Consider the following 15,539-nt stretch of genomic DNA (forward strand, 5'->3'; position numbering starts at 1 on the left):
GCCCTTTATGTGATGTCGCTCAGACGTCCGACTGTGGCATGTTTATCGTTTACTTTCAATATAAGCCCTTTATGTGATGTCGCTCAGACGTCCGACTGTGGCATGTTTGTCTTTTACTTTCAATATAAGCCCTTTATGTGATGTCGCTCAGACGTCCGACTGTGGCACGCACTGTCATTTATTTCCCATTATAAGCCCTTTATGTGGTGTCGCCTTGACGCCCGACTGCGGCATTGTTATTCTTGTATTTTCCTCTCGAGGAGTCATTCAGACACTCGTTTGGCCCTCAGTATTCTACTTTGGGATTTCGGGAGGACTACCGCCCGACTTCTCTTTTATTTCCCATGCATTATTATCTCTATGTCTGAGTGCACTTGTTAATCTGTTCTTATGCATCATGTTTACATTTGTTATATCTTATGTCCGAACTGTCTTGCGAGTATTTTCATAGTACTCACCTGGCTTGTTGTTTTGGCCAGATGTTGACGAAGGCGATCTCATGGATGAAGAGTTTGATAGTGAGTCCGACGCCTAGAGGAGTTCCAGTCAGTCCCGTGCGATCCTGGATATTGGTCACTTGTATTATATACGCTTCCGCCACCCGCAATAAGTCTCCTCGAGCCTCACTCCGACGCTCGAAGAGTTGTTAGATTCAAGAGTCTTATCACCCTCATCGCTGTGATATTTCCACCACCGCTCCTATCGTGAGTTAGTAGTTATGCCACCCTATCCGCCGTTATGTTTTATCGGCGCGCTTGTAATAAATTGTTGGGCAGTCTCCGCTCAACCTTGTATTATATTCAGTACTCCTGGTATTTTCTTCTGTGATCAAGATTTTGTCTACCAGTAAGAAGGAATTCTTCTCTATTGGTCCGTAAAAGGGATCGGTCTCTCAATAAATTATTTTATTGAAAAACCGGTCGTGACAATACAGGTCCATATTGAATGGCTTTCATGATCTGGACAACCCGGTCCAGATGGCTGCGGGAGGTTTATGGGTCGGCGTTCGAATATGGGTGCCGCACTGATCTGCCCATGGCGATGTGACTGAGGATGTGGCCACAACGGCCTATACCCTACGTGACGTGAAGCGAGTGCAACATTAACACAGATCTAGCCAGTAGAGCGTGAATGTGCAGCGCGGTACACCTGCCTTCAATGCCGCACAGCAGTACCGTGGTACTCCACGTCCTCCCATGAACCAACTCGCTCAGCCCCATTCACTCATCACTGCCACATCTGACACGGGGATACACACATAGTACATGGTGGCCAACGGTCCTGAAGCATTGAACCCCACTCCACTCAGTTCACTTCCAGTGTATTTTTATGCATCATCACGAAGTTTCATCTGAACATCTCGCGTGTTTTTCATCACGGGGTTTCCCCCTGTCGGCACCGATGGGGAGTAACTCGGCCACGGGGCCGTACCGGTGCCGTTCGCGGAAACGACGACGGGCCGGACAAACCCGCATCCGCCGTGGCGCTGCTGCTGTCCCTTTCCGGCCCCGGCCCGCTATCCTCGGCTCAACTCTCTTCCCTTCTTCTCTCGCCATCATCAATCGCGCATCCTCGGATTCCCCTGCGGCTCGCTGCTCCCCATGTGCCGGCCCACTGGGCTCCACGCGTCCCCATCCGCCTCTGCCTCTGCCTCTCTGCCCCTCCTCCCCCACCCCACCCCACGCCACCCCCCTCCATTTGAAACCACCACCACGGCCGCCCCCAAACGGTCACCACCACCGCGACGGCTCCAAAGGCCAAAGCGCTCGCCCCCATCCTCCTAGCCAGCCCGACCGATCCGGCGGAGGGCGCTGTACGGCGGCGGCGGCGGCGGCGCCATGGCCTCCCCCAACCCCGCCGCGGCCGACGCGGCGGGGCTGCAGAAGAAGATGGAGGCCGCGGCGGGGGGAAGCGAGGGGCCGCCACCCGCGTACGGCGCGGTGGTGGGGGTGGTGGTCGCGGAGCAGGCGCCGCCCAGGAGGCTCGCGCCGGCGCGGAAGGAGCGCGTCTGCACCGCCAAGGACCGCATCAGCCGCATGACGCCCTGCGCCGCCGGGAAGCGCAGCTCCATCTACCGCGGGGTCACCCGGTACGTACTGCCCCCTGCCTGCCCCGCTCACGGACTCATCTCCGGTGCTAGTTGCTTTCGGTTTCCCGGCGAGCGCGGCTGGAAGAAGCTCAGAAGTACAGATCGCTACTGAGCTTTCGTATGCGTCTCTGTCCCGAGTGCATGTTCATTGGGGAGCATATTGGAAAATGATGCAGAGCGTGACTAGCCTGGGAGATGAGATCTGATGAGGAACTGGCACGCGCCGAGAATAAGAGAATGTTAGAGAGGACTGTTGCTGTAGGTATCTGCACATTGCAGCCAGTGTTTGTCTCTGGTATTTGCGAAACAGCTAAAAATTAATGTATAGACATCACATTTAGTACCCTGTTCAAACGATGATCTGCACATCAGCACATGCTAATGGTTAATGTGCATGCTCAACCAGAAATCTCCACGAGAAAAATACAAGTATTACCTTAGATATCAAACACTTGTTGCTTTTGGCCACCTTATACTCCCTCGGTTCCTAAATATAAGTCTTTTTAGAGATTTCAATACGAACTACATACGGATGTATATAGACATATTTTAGAATGTAGATTCACTCATTTTGCTCCGTATGTAGTCCGCATTGGAATCTCTAAAATGACTTATATTTTGGAATGGAGGGAGTAATTGTTTACAAATACTTCTAAGTTTGACCACTTCACCGTGCTTGTCACTTCATGATTCCCGGTGCACATTTCATATTTGGCCCTTATTGATTCAGCCCGTCCTCCTTCGGTCCTTCCTCCACAATTTTATGAGTACTTTTTTATGTACTATATTTTTTCTTTTCTTTTTTGCTGCCTCTGACAGGCATACTTTCCTAAACTTGCTGTGAGCAAAACATTATCTCCTTTTGATGTTCCTTATACATGTATATTCATTTAATTTATTACTTAGCTCGATGTTGCATCAATAGGCATAGATGGACAGGGCGATATGAGGCTCACCTTTGGGACAAAAGCACATGGAATCAGAATCAGAACAAGAAAGGGAAACAAGGTATGCGACTATTGTGTGCTCAGTGCAGAGTTACAGCTGTTGCAAATTTATCATGCTTCTTTAGCAATCTTACATTGGTGTATAGGAAAACTTGTCCATCGTAGCTTCCTTTTATTGCAGAGTTCATTTGGCTTAAGGTCTCTAATCCTCAATCATTCATCATCCGATATGGAATGTATGTAGTAATTAAGTAGTTCTTCCGACTACAAGTTTACACTCGAACAGACCTTTCTTTACTGTTGCTTGAGTCAGGTGCCCTTTGACTAGATAATTATTTGTTGTGCCACTGCATGCATTTACTGGGTGTAAAGAGTCTGCACTCTGCATATCTCAGTTTTTATATTATCTGCATGATTTCTTTCATATCTCCATAAGATGACCTGTGTTAAAGTTAAAGTTAACTATATCAGTATGATTTACCATTTGATTTTTTTATATGTAGTTGTGCTTAATGTAATTTAATGTCATTGTTTCTTTTACATGGGAAACTACACGGCACAACAATCTTGCAGTATATTTGGGTAAGGAGCACCGCCGACGCTGACATTAAAATGCACATAGTGTTAACTTGATAAGATGTTTCTAATGCCCACCATTTGATGTGCAACATAGGCGCATATGATGATGAAGAGGCTGCGGCAAGAGCCTATGATCTTGCTGCATTGAAATACTGGGGAGCTGGAACACAGATAAATTTTCCTGTGAGTTGTCTATAAGATTTGCTAACGCCATTCAGCTCTTGTTTTCTAGTCTTTGTTAAATTCTTCCACCTGAAATTGTAAGTGCTCCCTCTGTTCCATAATATAGTGCGTGCTGATTTTTGAAGAGTCAAAGTTTGACCAAGTTTATAGAGAAAATTATTTATATCTACATTATCAAATATATAAAGTATGAAACTACTTCTTATAATGAACCTAATGATATACGCTTGACATTCTACATGTAAATGTTTTTCTTCAAAAACTTGGTCAAAGTTTGTGGGGTTTGACTTCTCAAAAAATCTATAGGCACTACATTATGGAACGGAGGGAGTATATTTTTCCCTTTTTAATAATATCATGGTTTAGTTGAATGCATTAATCATTTATTTCATGAAGTGTCCCATGGTGAAACTGAGCTAATTAGTCTGTTTGTTACTAATATTCAGCAATGAGAACCTGAGATGTAACAAAATTCTTGCACAGAAACTGGAAGCTTCCGAATTTAATATCTAGATTTCAGAAATATCTAATGTCTTTTGTCTACTTTACATTATGTATATCAAAATTTGAGATACATGTTACCCCAGTTCAGTTTAAGCCGGTGATTCTCCTATCGGTTACATATTTACAGATATAAGTGTTGGGACGAAACTCAAAACTGTTTACTATGTAGTGCCTACTTTTCATAAAGCACAATTAAAATTAGGATATATGAGGCCTCAGCTCATCTTTATTATAAGTCTATGATATTTTTTTTTGCGATGGATAAGTCTATGATTCTATTATCTGTTTTTTTTTACAATTGTAACCTAAAACAAATACACCGATGTCTTCTGCGGAATAGTGACAAAACAAACATTACAATTGCTTCATTATTTTCAATTCCATGTCAATTGTCACAATACCTAATGAAAATTTTGACAATTGGAAAAGTTATGTTCATTATGTATTTGCGTATTTAGGTCTCGGATTATACAAGAGATGTTGAAGAGATGCAGATGATCTCCAAGGAGGACTATCTTGTATCTCTTCGAAGGTATATTCGTGTATTTATAATCATGGACATTATTTATTTTCTTAAGCAATGACTGGAAGATGCATGCCTTGCAGAAAGAGCAGTGCCTTCTCTAGGGGATTACCGAAATATCGTGGGCTTCCCAGGTATGTTTTAATGATTGAGAAATATATCCTCTACTATGCAAATTTCTTTTATGTTTGTTGTTTTACGAGAGTTTACTCTGTAATGCATCCCTGTAAAAGTTTTTCCACGTGCAAATCATTTATTCCAAATTGTTTAAACTGTCGATACTTTGCTTAATATGAAATATTTCTGCCACGCAACTTAATGGGTTGGAAATTTGGCTACAATCTGATATATTAGTTTGTAACCTTTTCTGTTGCTTTGTGTTTTTCTGCCAGAAATCTTCACGACAGGGCAACACTGCAAAACTAAAATGAGCAAATAAAGTATCCAATAGCTGCTGTATCAAATTGTGGTTTTGCACCATGACAGCTTGGCAGTTTCCTTAAAAATTGGATTGAAAAAAGAGTTTAGTTCTATACTGGTAGCCCTTAGTTAGACTTTGGTAACTCCTTGAAGCAAAATTGCGCTTAGCTTGGAAAATGAACATATCTGCAGCTTGTACTAAACATAAATTGCTTCCCAACCCAATCCCTCAATCATACAGTACGTATGCCTTTGGGCCTTCGTAGTAATACAAGTACCTAGTTTTTCACTCTGTACCATGAGTCGGATCTGATCATTGGCAGTGTGGGGCCTATCCATATACAGGTAGACATTCGTATTTGGAAAAGTGGTAGTGCAATATCAATTGGTGACAAGTGATGTAATACTAGCTTTATTTAGTTCCATTAGTCTGAAATATTGACCAGACATCAGCATTGAAGACTTATACCTTTAAAACTTAAACTGTGCAGGGCATATAGAGTAAAAGTTTTGTAAGATGTGTGCCATGTCAATATACAGATTGTAATCATAAATGTTGCAACAAGAAATGTTCAAATTTTCAATTAAGTTTCGCGACATAAACCGTCACTAAAAAGCTGCAAGTGCATTACTTAAGCTTTATACTTATGCCATGCAGGCAGCTCCATAATTCCAGATGGGATGCTTCTTTGGGACAACTACTTGGCAATGACTACATGAACCTCAGTTGTGGTGCGTCTATGCATACTACTACACCGCTCTTTCAAGTTAACAAACTAAAGAAGTGATAAATAGGCAGTGACACCTTGTAAGTTGCAACTTATTTATATTACAGGAAAGGGCATTGCACTGGATGGAAAATTTGCAGGAAGCTTTGGGTTAGAGAGGAAAATTGATCTAACAAATTACATTAGGTGGTGGGTACCCAAAAAGACACGGCAATCAGATATATCAAAAGCAGAAGAGGTTGCTGATGAAATCCGTGCTATAGAAGGTTCAGTGCAACTGACTGAGCCCTATAAGCTGCCTTCTCTTGGCCTTGGTTCCCATTCAAACCCCTCTTCAGCGGGTCTATCTGCGTGCAGTATCTTATCTCAGTCTGGTGCCTTCAAAAGCTTCTTGGAGAAGTCTACAAAATTATCTGAAGAATGTACATTTAGCAAAGAAATAGATGAAGGAAAGGGTGTCGTGTCAGTACCTACTACTGGACATCATACATCTCCAGTTGACATTAACATGAATGGGTTGCTAGTACAAAGAGCTCCATACACATTGGCCCCTGTTATGCCTACACCAATGAAAAGTACCTGGAGCCCTGCCGATCCTTCCGCGGACCATCTATTTTGGAGCAACTTCATCTTGCCATCGAGTCAACCCGTCACAATGGCGACAATAACGACAACAACGGTTTGTTTCTCTGCCTGACATATTTTCTGCTGAATCTGAAATGCTGAATCTGACCATAGATTTGTGACAGTTTGCAAAGAATGAGGTGAGTTCAAGTGATCCATTCAAGAACCAGGAGTATGAACATACCAAATAGCGAGGATATTTTAGCTGGTAATTAATGAGTTCAGATCCTGCACTCTATTCCTGTCACTAAACTTTGTATTTCAGTTTTCTAATTTCTGTGTGTCACCTAAAATGGCTATAAAAATTTCCGCGTGGGAAGCTTAAGGAATCCTGGTAGTAATCACACAAATGTAAGAATTAGTTGCCCAAGAATAAATGTACAGGCACTAGTTTTTTCCTTAAAAAAAAGGTGCAAGCTTTTTAAAAACAAGAGAAGATACCTAACAACAAGACACTCCATAGATAGATGAACATATGGAAATGAGATTCAACTAATTATTTCTCTAATAGGTCTTTATATATGCTTATGTTGCATTCCAGTAAGGATCAACACATGGAATGATTGGTACCTGCATAACCTGTGTATGGAATGTGGGCGTGATAAATTGAAACTACTTTGATTGTGCATAAAGCTTCCAGTATTGAAAACGTGCGTGTGTGTGTTACTCGTGGAAACTGGTAGGATGTTCGATTGTCAATATTGACGGATTCACCAGGGGAGTATCCATTTTGGGATGCTCTTACCGCTAGTAATTTGATGCCAGTTAGGTATATGCTCAAGATTGTCTAAAATTTCTATTTGCATGCCACGCTTGCTAAAATAGTCGTAAAAATGGACAGTTGAAGTAGCTTATCTTCAAAAGCAAAATGTATCCTAGTTTCTTCTAAGTTATGTTTCATTGATTGCTGAAAGCTTTGCACATTCCAACTGTTCAGCAGGTTGATGCTGACAACGTCGTTCACCTCCGGCGTGTTTCGTGCCGCCAATCTTTTGATGTGGTGGCTTGTGAGCAATACTCTTTGTATCAATACTTCACAGAACATGCATAGAAGGTAAGAAAATCATAGTTATGTAATATACAGTGGCTAATGCCCAGGAAACAATGTGTAGCTGTAAAGCCGTCTGTATATATTGCTGTTGTCTACAGATTTGAGGAAGAGAACAGAAATAGGAATGTGATTTTTGTATGCTTAGTTGCTTATCTTGTGCAAATATTTGGACTCTTGAGTTAAAGAACCATTGTTTCGCCCCTCGGCTCTGCTCTGTGTTTCGACGAATATCGTTTTAACCACGTTGCGGCTGCTTCATCACGAATATCGTTTTGCCCACCTTGCGGCTGCTTCATCTCTGCATTTGGTGTGCCTGTCGCCCTGAGAGCATAGTCTATCAAACCAAAGTCTTCTTGATGCTACATGGGCTGGTGCACACGAGGTTTTACTGGTATCTGGCATCATCTACTCGGAGCTACTCGACCGCGACTTCTGGTTCAGGACAATTCATCTTTTTTTTTTGCGGGAACAAGGCAATTCATCTTTGGATCAGGCATGCAATGGAGTACAGAACAACTTGGTCACTCAAGTGTATAATTTCCCAACTTCATTAGGTTACAACACCAAAGTTGAACCATCAATTTTGTAGCTTTAAACTGCAAGCTCATTAGAAAAGCAAGGAGCGAGTGTCTCAGTGTCGTTGATTTACAAAATTATTCTTATATAAATATAAAAAAAGTTCGTAAATTCATTATTAAACGAAATATTGTCACTCGGTAGAGAATTAACTGATTATCGGCTGATTTTACAAATACTCCCTCCGTTATGTTCTAACATTTTGTGAATCGGATGTATATAAACATGTTTTAGTGTGTTTGTTCATTGATTTCAGTCCGTATGTAGTCTATATCGAAATATCCAAAACATCTCATATTTTTTAGCAGAGGGAGTATGCCCATACAAATGTTTAAAAAAAAGGAAAAAAAATAACATGACAGGCCACATTTTAGTGTGTCTGTTCACTGTTTTGTATTGATGCGTTCGTTTAGTGGGAAAAAAACTGTAGTGTTTGTTGAGTTTAGAAAAAGTAATGAACCAAAAGGCTTCCTCCCCAGCTTATTTTAGAAGTCAGCCCCCATATTCACTATGACAAATCGCCTACCTATAATAATTTCAGTAACTCCACAATTGCAATCGTCCGGACGAACATTGCAGAATGAAAAACATAAACAGCAACTAGAGACATGTCACAATTAGCATTTGCCGAATGCCAAGTCATACAAGTGCAGCAATCGCAGGTGCATGTTTCAGCTCAGTAGGTTCCATACAGAGGAAAGCACATTTGACCAAGAAATATCTAGCGCTTTCACAATACAAGGTTCAGACTTCACTGCGTCTCGTTTAGCCTCAAACAGATATCCTCCAGAAGTGCTTGCTAGCTCATGCAGCATCTGGCGGTGAACCACCAGGAACTAACTGTCAGGGAAAAAACAAAAATGTTATCAGCCTGCTCGTTTAGCACAGTCAGATAGTGATGTTGGTGTTCGAATGTAAATTCTTACGATGGCTATGTTGTTGCCATTGAGGAGGATCTGATCAAGTTTCGTAATGCGCCGGCCCTCGGCGGTATACTCACTGCAGAACATGCAAAGGAAAATTGAACCGAGGATAATAGACTAGAATTTCAGAAGCAAGTCCTAAAAAAAGATCAGACAAAAAGTATGTAAGAAGCCAACAAAGAACTACTTGTAAACATCATTTTGAAGTAATGGGCTTCCAGATTGACTACCTAGAAATTTTTTGCAACTACTCAGCTTCGCCTAGGCAAATGGAAGATCCATCAATATCCAGCATTCTGCTAAATATACTCAATTATGCGTCAAGCATTCAATGTTTGCCTTGCCATCAGGTGCACATGAAACTGGGTCTATATATGATTTCCTTCAGAGATGCATAGAATACTAATAGTCATGATATTTTATTTACTTTTGCAGCTGCAACACGAATTTGCAATAACATGACATTATGCACCACCATCTCAGCATCTTTGATGAACTAGTGTGAAATCAATGGAAGTTGAAAATTCACTGCATTATCCGTGGACTAGTGTGACATGAACGGCAGAATTAGCACAACATCCGTGGAAAAGTACTTCCAGCATCTCCGAAAAGGAATATCAGTTTCTATTCTAAGTAGACAACTCCCTCCCAGCCTTCTAGTACACTTGTCTATATCCATTTTCATTCTATCAGCAAATCATGAAACACAATGCTAAATCAGAAAACGGATAGCTGTGTTGTGATCTTTGGAAGTCAAGCAAGTGTCAGTGTGAGATACATATGCACCAGCTGCACGAATGCTCTTTTTATATCTACTACAGCAACCTTGTGTTGTACTCCCTCTGTCAGAAAATAAGTGTCTCAACTTTAGTACAACTTTGTACTAGAGTTAGTACAAAGTTGAGTGAGACACTTACTTTGGGACAGAGGGAGTATCAAGTATCAACACTGATAGTGAGGGTTTCCAATCTACTCCGTATAAGACAAGAGGGAACACACAAACTCCAACAAGCCCAGGACCCATCAGATAGACTGATAGAAGATGTCCAGTTCGTTAATTGACGTGAACTCCTGGGGTCATGCTAATCTGGTGCGAATTGTTAACATATTTTCACTACGGTCAGATATGTGACGCTGTTACAACATATGTGTAAGTACAAAATTCAAGTCATAACTAGGTGAACACATCAGCATAATTAGAATATGCTGACAACTAACTCAAAATAAGACAGACTTCACCCAAGATTCCAGGTTAAGACCTGGCGCGCATCGATCTAAAGAAACTAGGGTTTAGGGTTTGGGTGGGCTGCACTTACTACTCGGTGACGTCCTCGAGGACCATGTTGACGTAGACGTCGAACCCGCAGAGAGTGCCGACGAGCTCCTTGTCTCCCTTCATGATCACCCAAATCTTGGATCCGATGCACCGGTCGATCAGCTCTGCTCGTCGCGCCAGTTCGCACAAGCACGCGCGCGCGCGTGGAGACACGCGCACAGAAAAGAAGCAAAACCCATGAGTCAGGAGCTCGAACCCAGCAGATTAGACGATGGAGCTATCCAGCTAGGGGAATCGAAAGAAGCTTTGCGAGAAAAAGCGATGTTGTTCCGCACACCTGAGGGGAGGAGCTGGGAGGGGTTGTTCTGAGACATGGCGCCGCCTCCGGTTGTCGGTGGCTGGGGAGCTCGAGGTCGGTAAGTGGCGACGAGAAGGGCACGGCTGGAGCGCAGGCGGACGGAGAAGAACGGCGGCGGAGGCGGAGGGGATTGGGGCTTTTGCTTCTGCGCTGCGGTCGACGGCAGAGAGTGCTAACGGGCGAACTGCTCTCGACGCCGGTTTCGGCCCACTTTACCTCCAGGCCCAATAGAGAGTTTTTGGGTCAGCAGCCTTCACATCCTTGCCCACATTTTCTAAGGTAGGCCGGGCGGCAGAGACCTCCTCGTCGGCGCCTTCGGCGCCCGTAACGAGTTTCGGCGCCTACGTGCTTTCTTCATGGGCTGCATTGTTGGAAGCCCATTCGTTCTTTCTAGCTGTTTCATTCTGTTTGACGCTGATTCGTGCTTGTTCGCTCGTTGGATGCTGTCGCTGCTTTATTCTTTGACTTCGCTCGTGGTAAAAATGGCAGCACGGGATTTTTTTATTGTCTCTTTTAGGTTGTTGATGAAAATTGTGTATTGTCTTGTTTCTTTGTTTTTCTTATATATTATTGTTTTTTGTTCGATTAAAAAATAATAAAATAATCTGACATTAATTTAAATAAAATGGGAAAAATGAACTATAAATGTGTAGTAAATTCTCCAGAAAAGTGTTAATTTTCATGAATAAGAAGAAGAAAGTTGATCTTTGAACACAAATTTGCTAGGTCTTATATTACATTGAAGTGGGAATAGCACTTCAGCATGTGAGCTAGCACGATGATCCTATTGAATTTTTTTTGAAGAAGTTAGAATAACAAGAAGAAAGTTCATTTTAGCATGGCAGAGTTAGTTATAAAAAAAGAAGACTGCAAAAAAAACTATTTTTGTTTTACAAAAACCAAGTTCCCATCTCCAGAACTTACTTCAAAACCTTCAAAATTTGGCAGATGGCAACGAACTATTTGAATAGCCGGAATCCCTGTGAATTGAAGAGAAAATAAGAATACCTGTCTTGTTGGTACAATTTTTAAATTTTTTGTACGTAGGGAATATTTGTATATGATTGCAAATGAATTAGAGGAACACTAAAATGATTGTATATTACATGTTGTCGCAGAAAAGATTTCACTATTGGCAGCTGTACTTGACTGTTGGAGCATGTAGCAATCTCGTACATAAAAAATTCTTTTAGAGCTTGCAGATCGTGCTGAGAAAATAGTTGAACCAGGAATAAGGTTCATAAATTCTGAAAAGCGTTCAGAAATTTTGAAACACATTTCACACAAATGAAAAAGTTCATCAAATATGAAAAAGTTCATTGAATTTGAAAAGAGTTCATCAAATTTCATAAAAGTTCATGGAATTTGGAAAAAGTTCACCAAAATTCGAAAAAAAAGTTCATCAAGTTTGAAAAAAGTTCACCGATTTAAAAAAAAATCATTGAATTTGAAAATAGTTCATAGAAATTGGAAAAAAGTTCATGGAATTTGAAAAGGTTCATCAAATATGAAAAAGTTAATCGAATTTCAATAAAAGTTCAAGAAATTTGAAAAAAGTTCATCAAAATTTGAAAAAAAGTTCATCGTGTTTGAAAAAAGTTCACCGATTTTGGAAAAATTTCATTGAATTTAAAAAAGTTCATCGAAATTGGAAAAAAGTTCATCAAAGTTGAAAAAAAAGTTCATGGAATTTGAAAAAAGTTCATCATAATTTGAAAAAAGGTCATTGAATTTAAAAAACGGTTCATTGAATTTGAAAAGTTCCTCCAAAATTGAAAAACGTTCATAAATTTTGTAGAAAAAAATCATGAAGAAAGCAAGTTTCTCGAATGAGAGAAAAAAAGAGAAGAAAGAAGAAAAAGGAAAAAGGAAAAAAGCAAAAGGAAAAAGAAATAGAAAAAAGGAAAAGACATAAGAAGAAATAAGGGAAGAAGTTTCAATTTACCATAGAAGGTAAGGGCAGTAAGGTGGTTAGCTCAACGAGCATTCACTTGGAGATCCCTGTTTCAAATCCGGGGTAGAGCACATCTTTTTTGTTTTTACGAACAGAAAAAATAAAATGGGGTGTGTGCCGCGTACAATATAACCTATGGGTCAGTTCTTTTGGCAGCTTAAAAGATAAGCCGCTTCCTCCCCAACTTTTCTCATAATTCACCTCTCTTATTTATTGGAGCTTCTAAACTAGTTATGGAATATATTTTTTTTAAATGGAACACATCGATTCCATACTTAAATTGGCTCAGCTAAGCTGCTGGCCCGTCAAACATTTACATCGTCATGTAGGTCCTCAGACCACACATGCGAGACAGGCTTGTGACTAGCACCGTAGGCCGCTAGAGCGTGCGCAAGATTATTACATGCCCGTGGGGCAAAAGCCAAAGAAATACTAGTAACATTTAGATAGGCAAACTGACGGATCTCCTTAAATAGCAAACCTTCAGGTGCACGGTCCGATTCAGTACCTGGTAGCGCCTTTACCAGAACCTGACAATCTGATTCAACCTCCACATTTGTCATTCCCCAATCCGATGCAGCATGCAGAGCTGCGAGACAAGCCTCCGCCTCCGCCTCCGCCCGCAGTGCGCTCGCCACATGAGGCCTCTGACATCCCCACACTGGTCACGAACCACGAAGCCCCACCCTCCTGCTCCATCCGTCATCAAAAGGCCCCGTCAAATTTTATCTTTAGCTGATCGCCCATTGGCTTCCTCCATTCATGCACTGGTTTTACAGATGTGCCCGTACTTGGTTTACCACACAGATTAAGAGAATCAACAGCCCAATGATTGATGTCTGCAGCAAGACTCCGCAAAGGGATGCTTTTGTCCCCTACATTCAATTTATTCCTCCATGTCCACCAACGGCATAACAGGCAGACCACCAGAATTCGTTTGTTCTCCGTCAGCTTCAGTAATAACTAATTTAAAAGTCTCAAAAAAATTTGGGGGTGGCTTATTTTTTAAGCTAGGTAGAGGCAGCTTACTTTTTAAGCCACCCAAAAGAACTAGCCCTATATTCGACGCATAAGACGCCGAATAGGATTTGGCAGGTCCTTTTCCCCGCGTGATGAGTCGGCGGGTAGCGAGCAATCGCATACCCTGTTTGGGCCGGCCCACTGAGGAGTGGGGCGCCCCCATTTTCTTTTTTGTTTATCTTTTGTTTTTTGACTCTTTAAAAAATGTTCGGGATAAAAGAAAAGTTCCAAATTTTAAAAAATATTCATGAATTTAAAAATGTTCACCAGTTTGATAAATATTCCCGGATTACAAAAAATTATTCCAGAATTTCGAAAAACAATGCCCACGAATTTGAAAATATCTTTATGATTTTAGAAAATGTTAACTAATTTTAAAAACCATGAATTTGGAAAATATTCTTGGATTTTTTATGAGAATAAAGTATTCACTAATTAAAAATCAAATATGGAAAAAATTTCCGAATTCTAAAAATGTTCTCAGACTTAAAAAATGTTTACCTAAAAAAGATGTAAATTTTAAAAAATGGTCTCACATTTCAAAAAGTTGTTCAAGAATTTTAAAAATATTCTTAAATTTTAATATATGTTCACTATTTTTTTGAAATTTGGCAGGTCCTTTTCCCCGCGTGACGAGTCGGCGGGTAGCGAGCAATCGCATACCCTGTTTGGCCCGGTCCACGGAGGGGTGGGGCGCCCCCATTTTCTTTTTTGTTTATCTTTTCTGTTTTTGTTTTTTGACTCTTTAAAAAATGTTCGGGATAAAAGAAAAGTTCCAAATTTTTAAAAATATTAATGAATTTAAAAATGTTCACAAGTTTGATAAATGTTCCCGGATTAAAAAACATTATTCCAGAATTTCGAAAAACAATGCCCACGAATTTGAAAATATCTTATTGATTTAAGAAAATGTTCAATAATTTTAAAAACCATGTATTTGGAAAATATTCTCGGAATTTTTATGAGAATAAAATGTTCACTAATTAAAAAAACAAATATGGAAAAATTTCCCGAATTTTAAAAATGTTCTCAGACTTAAAAAATGTTTACCTAAAAAAGATATAAATTTCAAAAAATGGTCTCACATTTCGAAAAAAATCAGGAAATTAGAAAATATTCTTGAATTGAAAAATATATTCATTAATTTGAAAAAAGTTCCTGAATTTTAAAAAGTATTCCCTTATTTATAAAATGCAAATTTTAAATAAATGTTAAAAAATATATGGGTGTGATTTTTTTAATGAAATTCGAAAAATAAAAAAAATAAAAAAAATTGAAACGAAAAACAAACAAAAAACAAGAAAAAAAGATGATAAAAAGGAAAAAAACAGCATGGGAAGGTTCATACCAAACCGAAATAGGGAGTTGGCGAACATGCCTACTTGGGTTGGCCCATATCCACGTGCAGTGAGTGTTGGTGGTGCGCGTTTGGTGACAAACGTCTACACGTGCTGAGTAGGAATTGCCAAGCGGGGCAACTCATTTGGTTGGATTTGCTTTTTAACACCATAGCGATTGTTCTTTATCTCAAACAAAACAAAAAAATCTTGCTTTGTCAGAGTTGGTGCAATGTCTTGCCCCCTTGTGTTTTGGAGATTGTTGTTAGAAACAATAAGCAACTGATGTGGTTGCTAGTGCACACAGAGAGAAATAGTCAATGGCGTACCGAGAAGAGTGCTACATTCTTTCATGAAGTTCAAAGAACTTCACTGAGAAACATCCGCGTTGTAGAAAAGAGAGAGATATGCTTCGAGAAGAAAACATACCGAGAAGATTGTGTGTGG

General features: G+C 40.5%; 2 protein-coding genes across 4 annotated transcripts; one reads left to right on the forward strand and one right to left on the reverse strand.

The window, feature by feature from the left end:
* Positions 1-1,681: 1,681 nt before the first annotated feature.
* Positions 1,682-7,848, forward strand: LOC109782123 (AP2-like ethylene-responsive transcription factor SMOS1). Of its 3 annotated transcripts, none has more exons than XM_073497825.1 (9): positions 1,682-2,089; positions 3,015-3,112; positions 3,710-3,798; positions 4,761-4,834; positions 4,909-4,959; positions 5,904-5,977; positions 6,081-6,652; positions 6,723-6,805; positions 7,535-7,848. In XM_073497825.1, exons 1-8 carry the CDS (start codon positions 1,839-1,841, stop codon positions 6,786-6,788), a joined length of 1,275 nt encoding a protein of 424 aa, XP_073353926.1. In that variant the 5' UTR covers positions 1,682-1,838; the 3' UTR covers positions 6,789-6,805; positions 7,535-7,848. The 3 variants fall into 3 exon arrangements, with proteins under 3 accessions (XP_073353926.1, XP_073353929.1, XP_073353931.1); XM_073497828.1 differs by having other exon boundaries at positions 1,687-2,089; positions 7,538-7,848; XM_073497830.1 differs by having other exon boundaries at positions 1,706-2,089; positions 3,015-3,097.
* A 977-nt stretch (positions 7,849-8,825) lies between these two features.
* LOC109782122 (sm-like protein LSM5) lies at positions 8,826-11,004 on the reverse strand. The gene is made up of 4 exons (XM_020340711.4): positions 10,761-11,004; positions 10,464-10,587; positions 9,151-9,223; positions 8,826-9,064 (listed from the first exon to the last, which is right to left on the reverse strand). The coding sequence occupies exons 1-4, from the start codon at positions 10,795-10,797 to the stop codon at positions 9,029-9,031; spliced, it is 270 nt and encodes an 89-aa protein (XP_020196300.1). The 5' UTR covers positions 10,798-11,004; the 3' UTR covers positions 8,826-9,028.
* Between the last annotated feature and the right edge of the window lie 4,535 nt (positions 11,005-15,539).

This window comes from Aegilops tauschii, chromosome 1 (genome assembly GCF_002575655.3).
Source record: "Aegilops tauschii subsp. strangulata cultivar AL8/78 chromosome 1, Aet v6.0, whole genome shotgun sequence".
NCBI classification, from domain to species: Eukaryota; Viridiplantae; Streptophyta; class Magnoliopsida; order Poales; family Poaceae; genus Aegilops; species Aegilops tauschii.

What these genes read in the sequence shown, in the direction of transcription:
- LOC109782123 (XM_073497825.1), top strand. Translation starts at nt 1,839, where the DNA reads ATGGCCTCCCCCAACCCCGCCGCGGCCGACGCGGCGGGGCTGCAGAAG. An exon ending in GAACACAGATAAATTTTCCT is followed by an intron (nt 3,799 to 4,760) that starts GTGAGTTGTCTA and finishes TTGCGTATTTAG; the next exon opens with GTCTCGGATTATACAAGAGA. An exon ending in TATCTTGTATCTCTTCGAAG is followed by an intron (nt 4,835 to 4,908) that starts GTATATTCGTGT and finishes CATGCCTTGCAG; the next exon opens with AAAGAGCAGTGCCTTCTCTA.
- LOC109782122 (XM_020340711.4), bottom strand. Translation starts at nt 10,797, where the DNA reads ATGTCTCAGAACAACCCCTCCCAGCTCCTCCCCTCAG. An exon ending in CTCGAGGACGTCACCGAGTA is followed by an intron (nt 9,224 to 10,463) that starts GTAAGTGCAGCC and finishes CATGTTCTGCAG; the next exon opens with TGAGTATACCGCCGAGGGCC. An exon ending in ATGGCAACAACATAGCCATC is followed by an intron (nt 9,065 to 9,150) that starts GTAAGAATTTAC and finishes TTTCCCTGACAG; the next exon opens with TTAGTTCCTGGTGGTTCACC.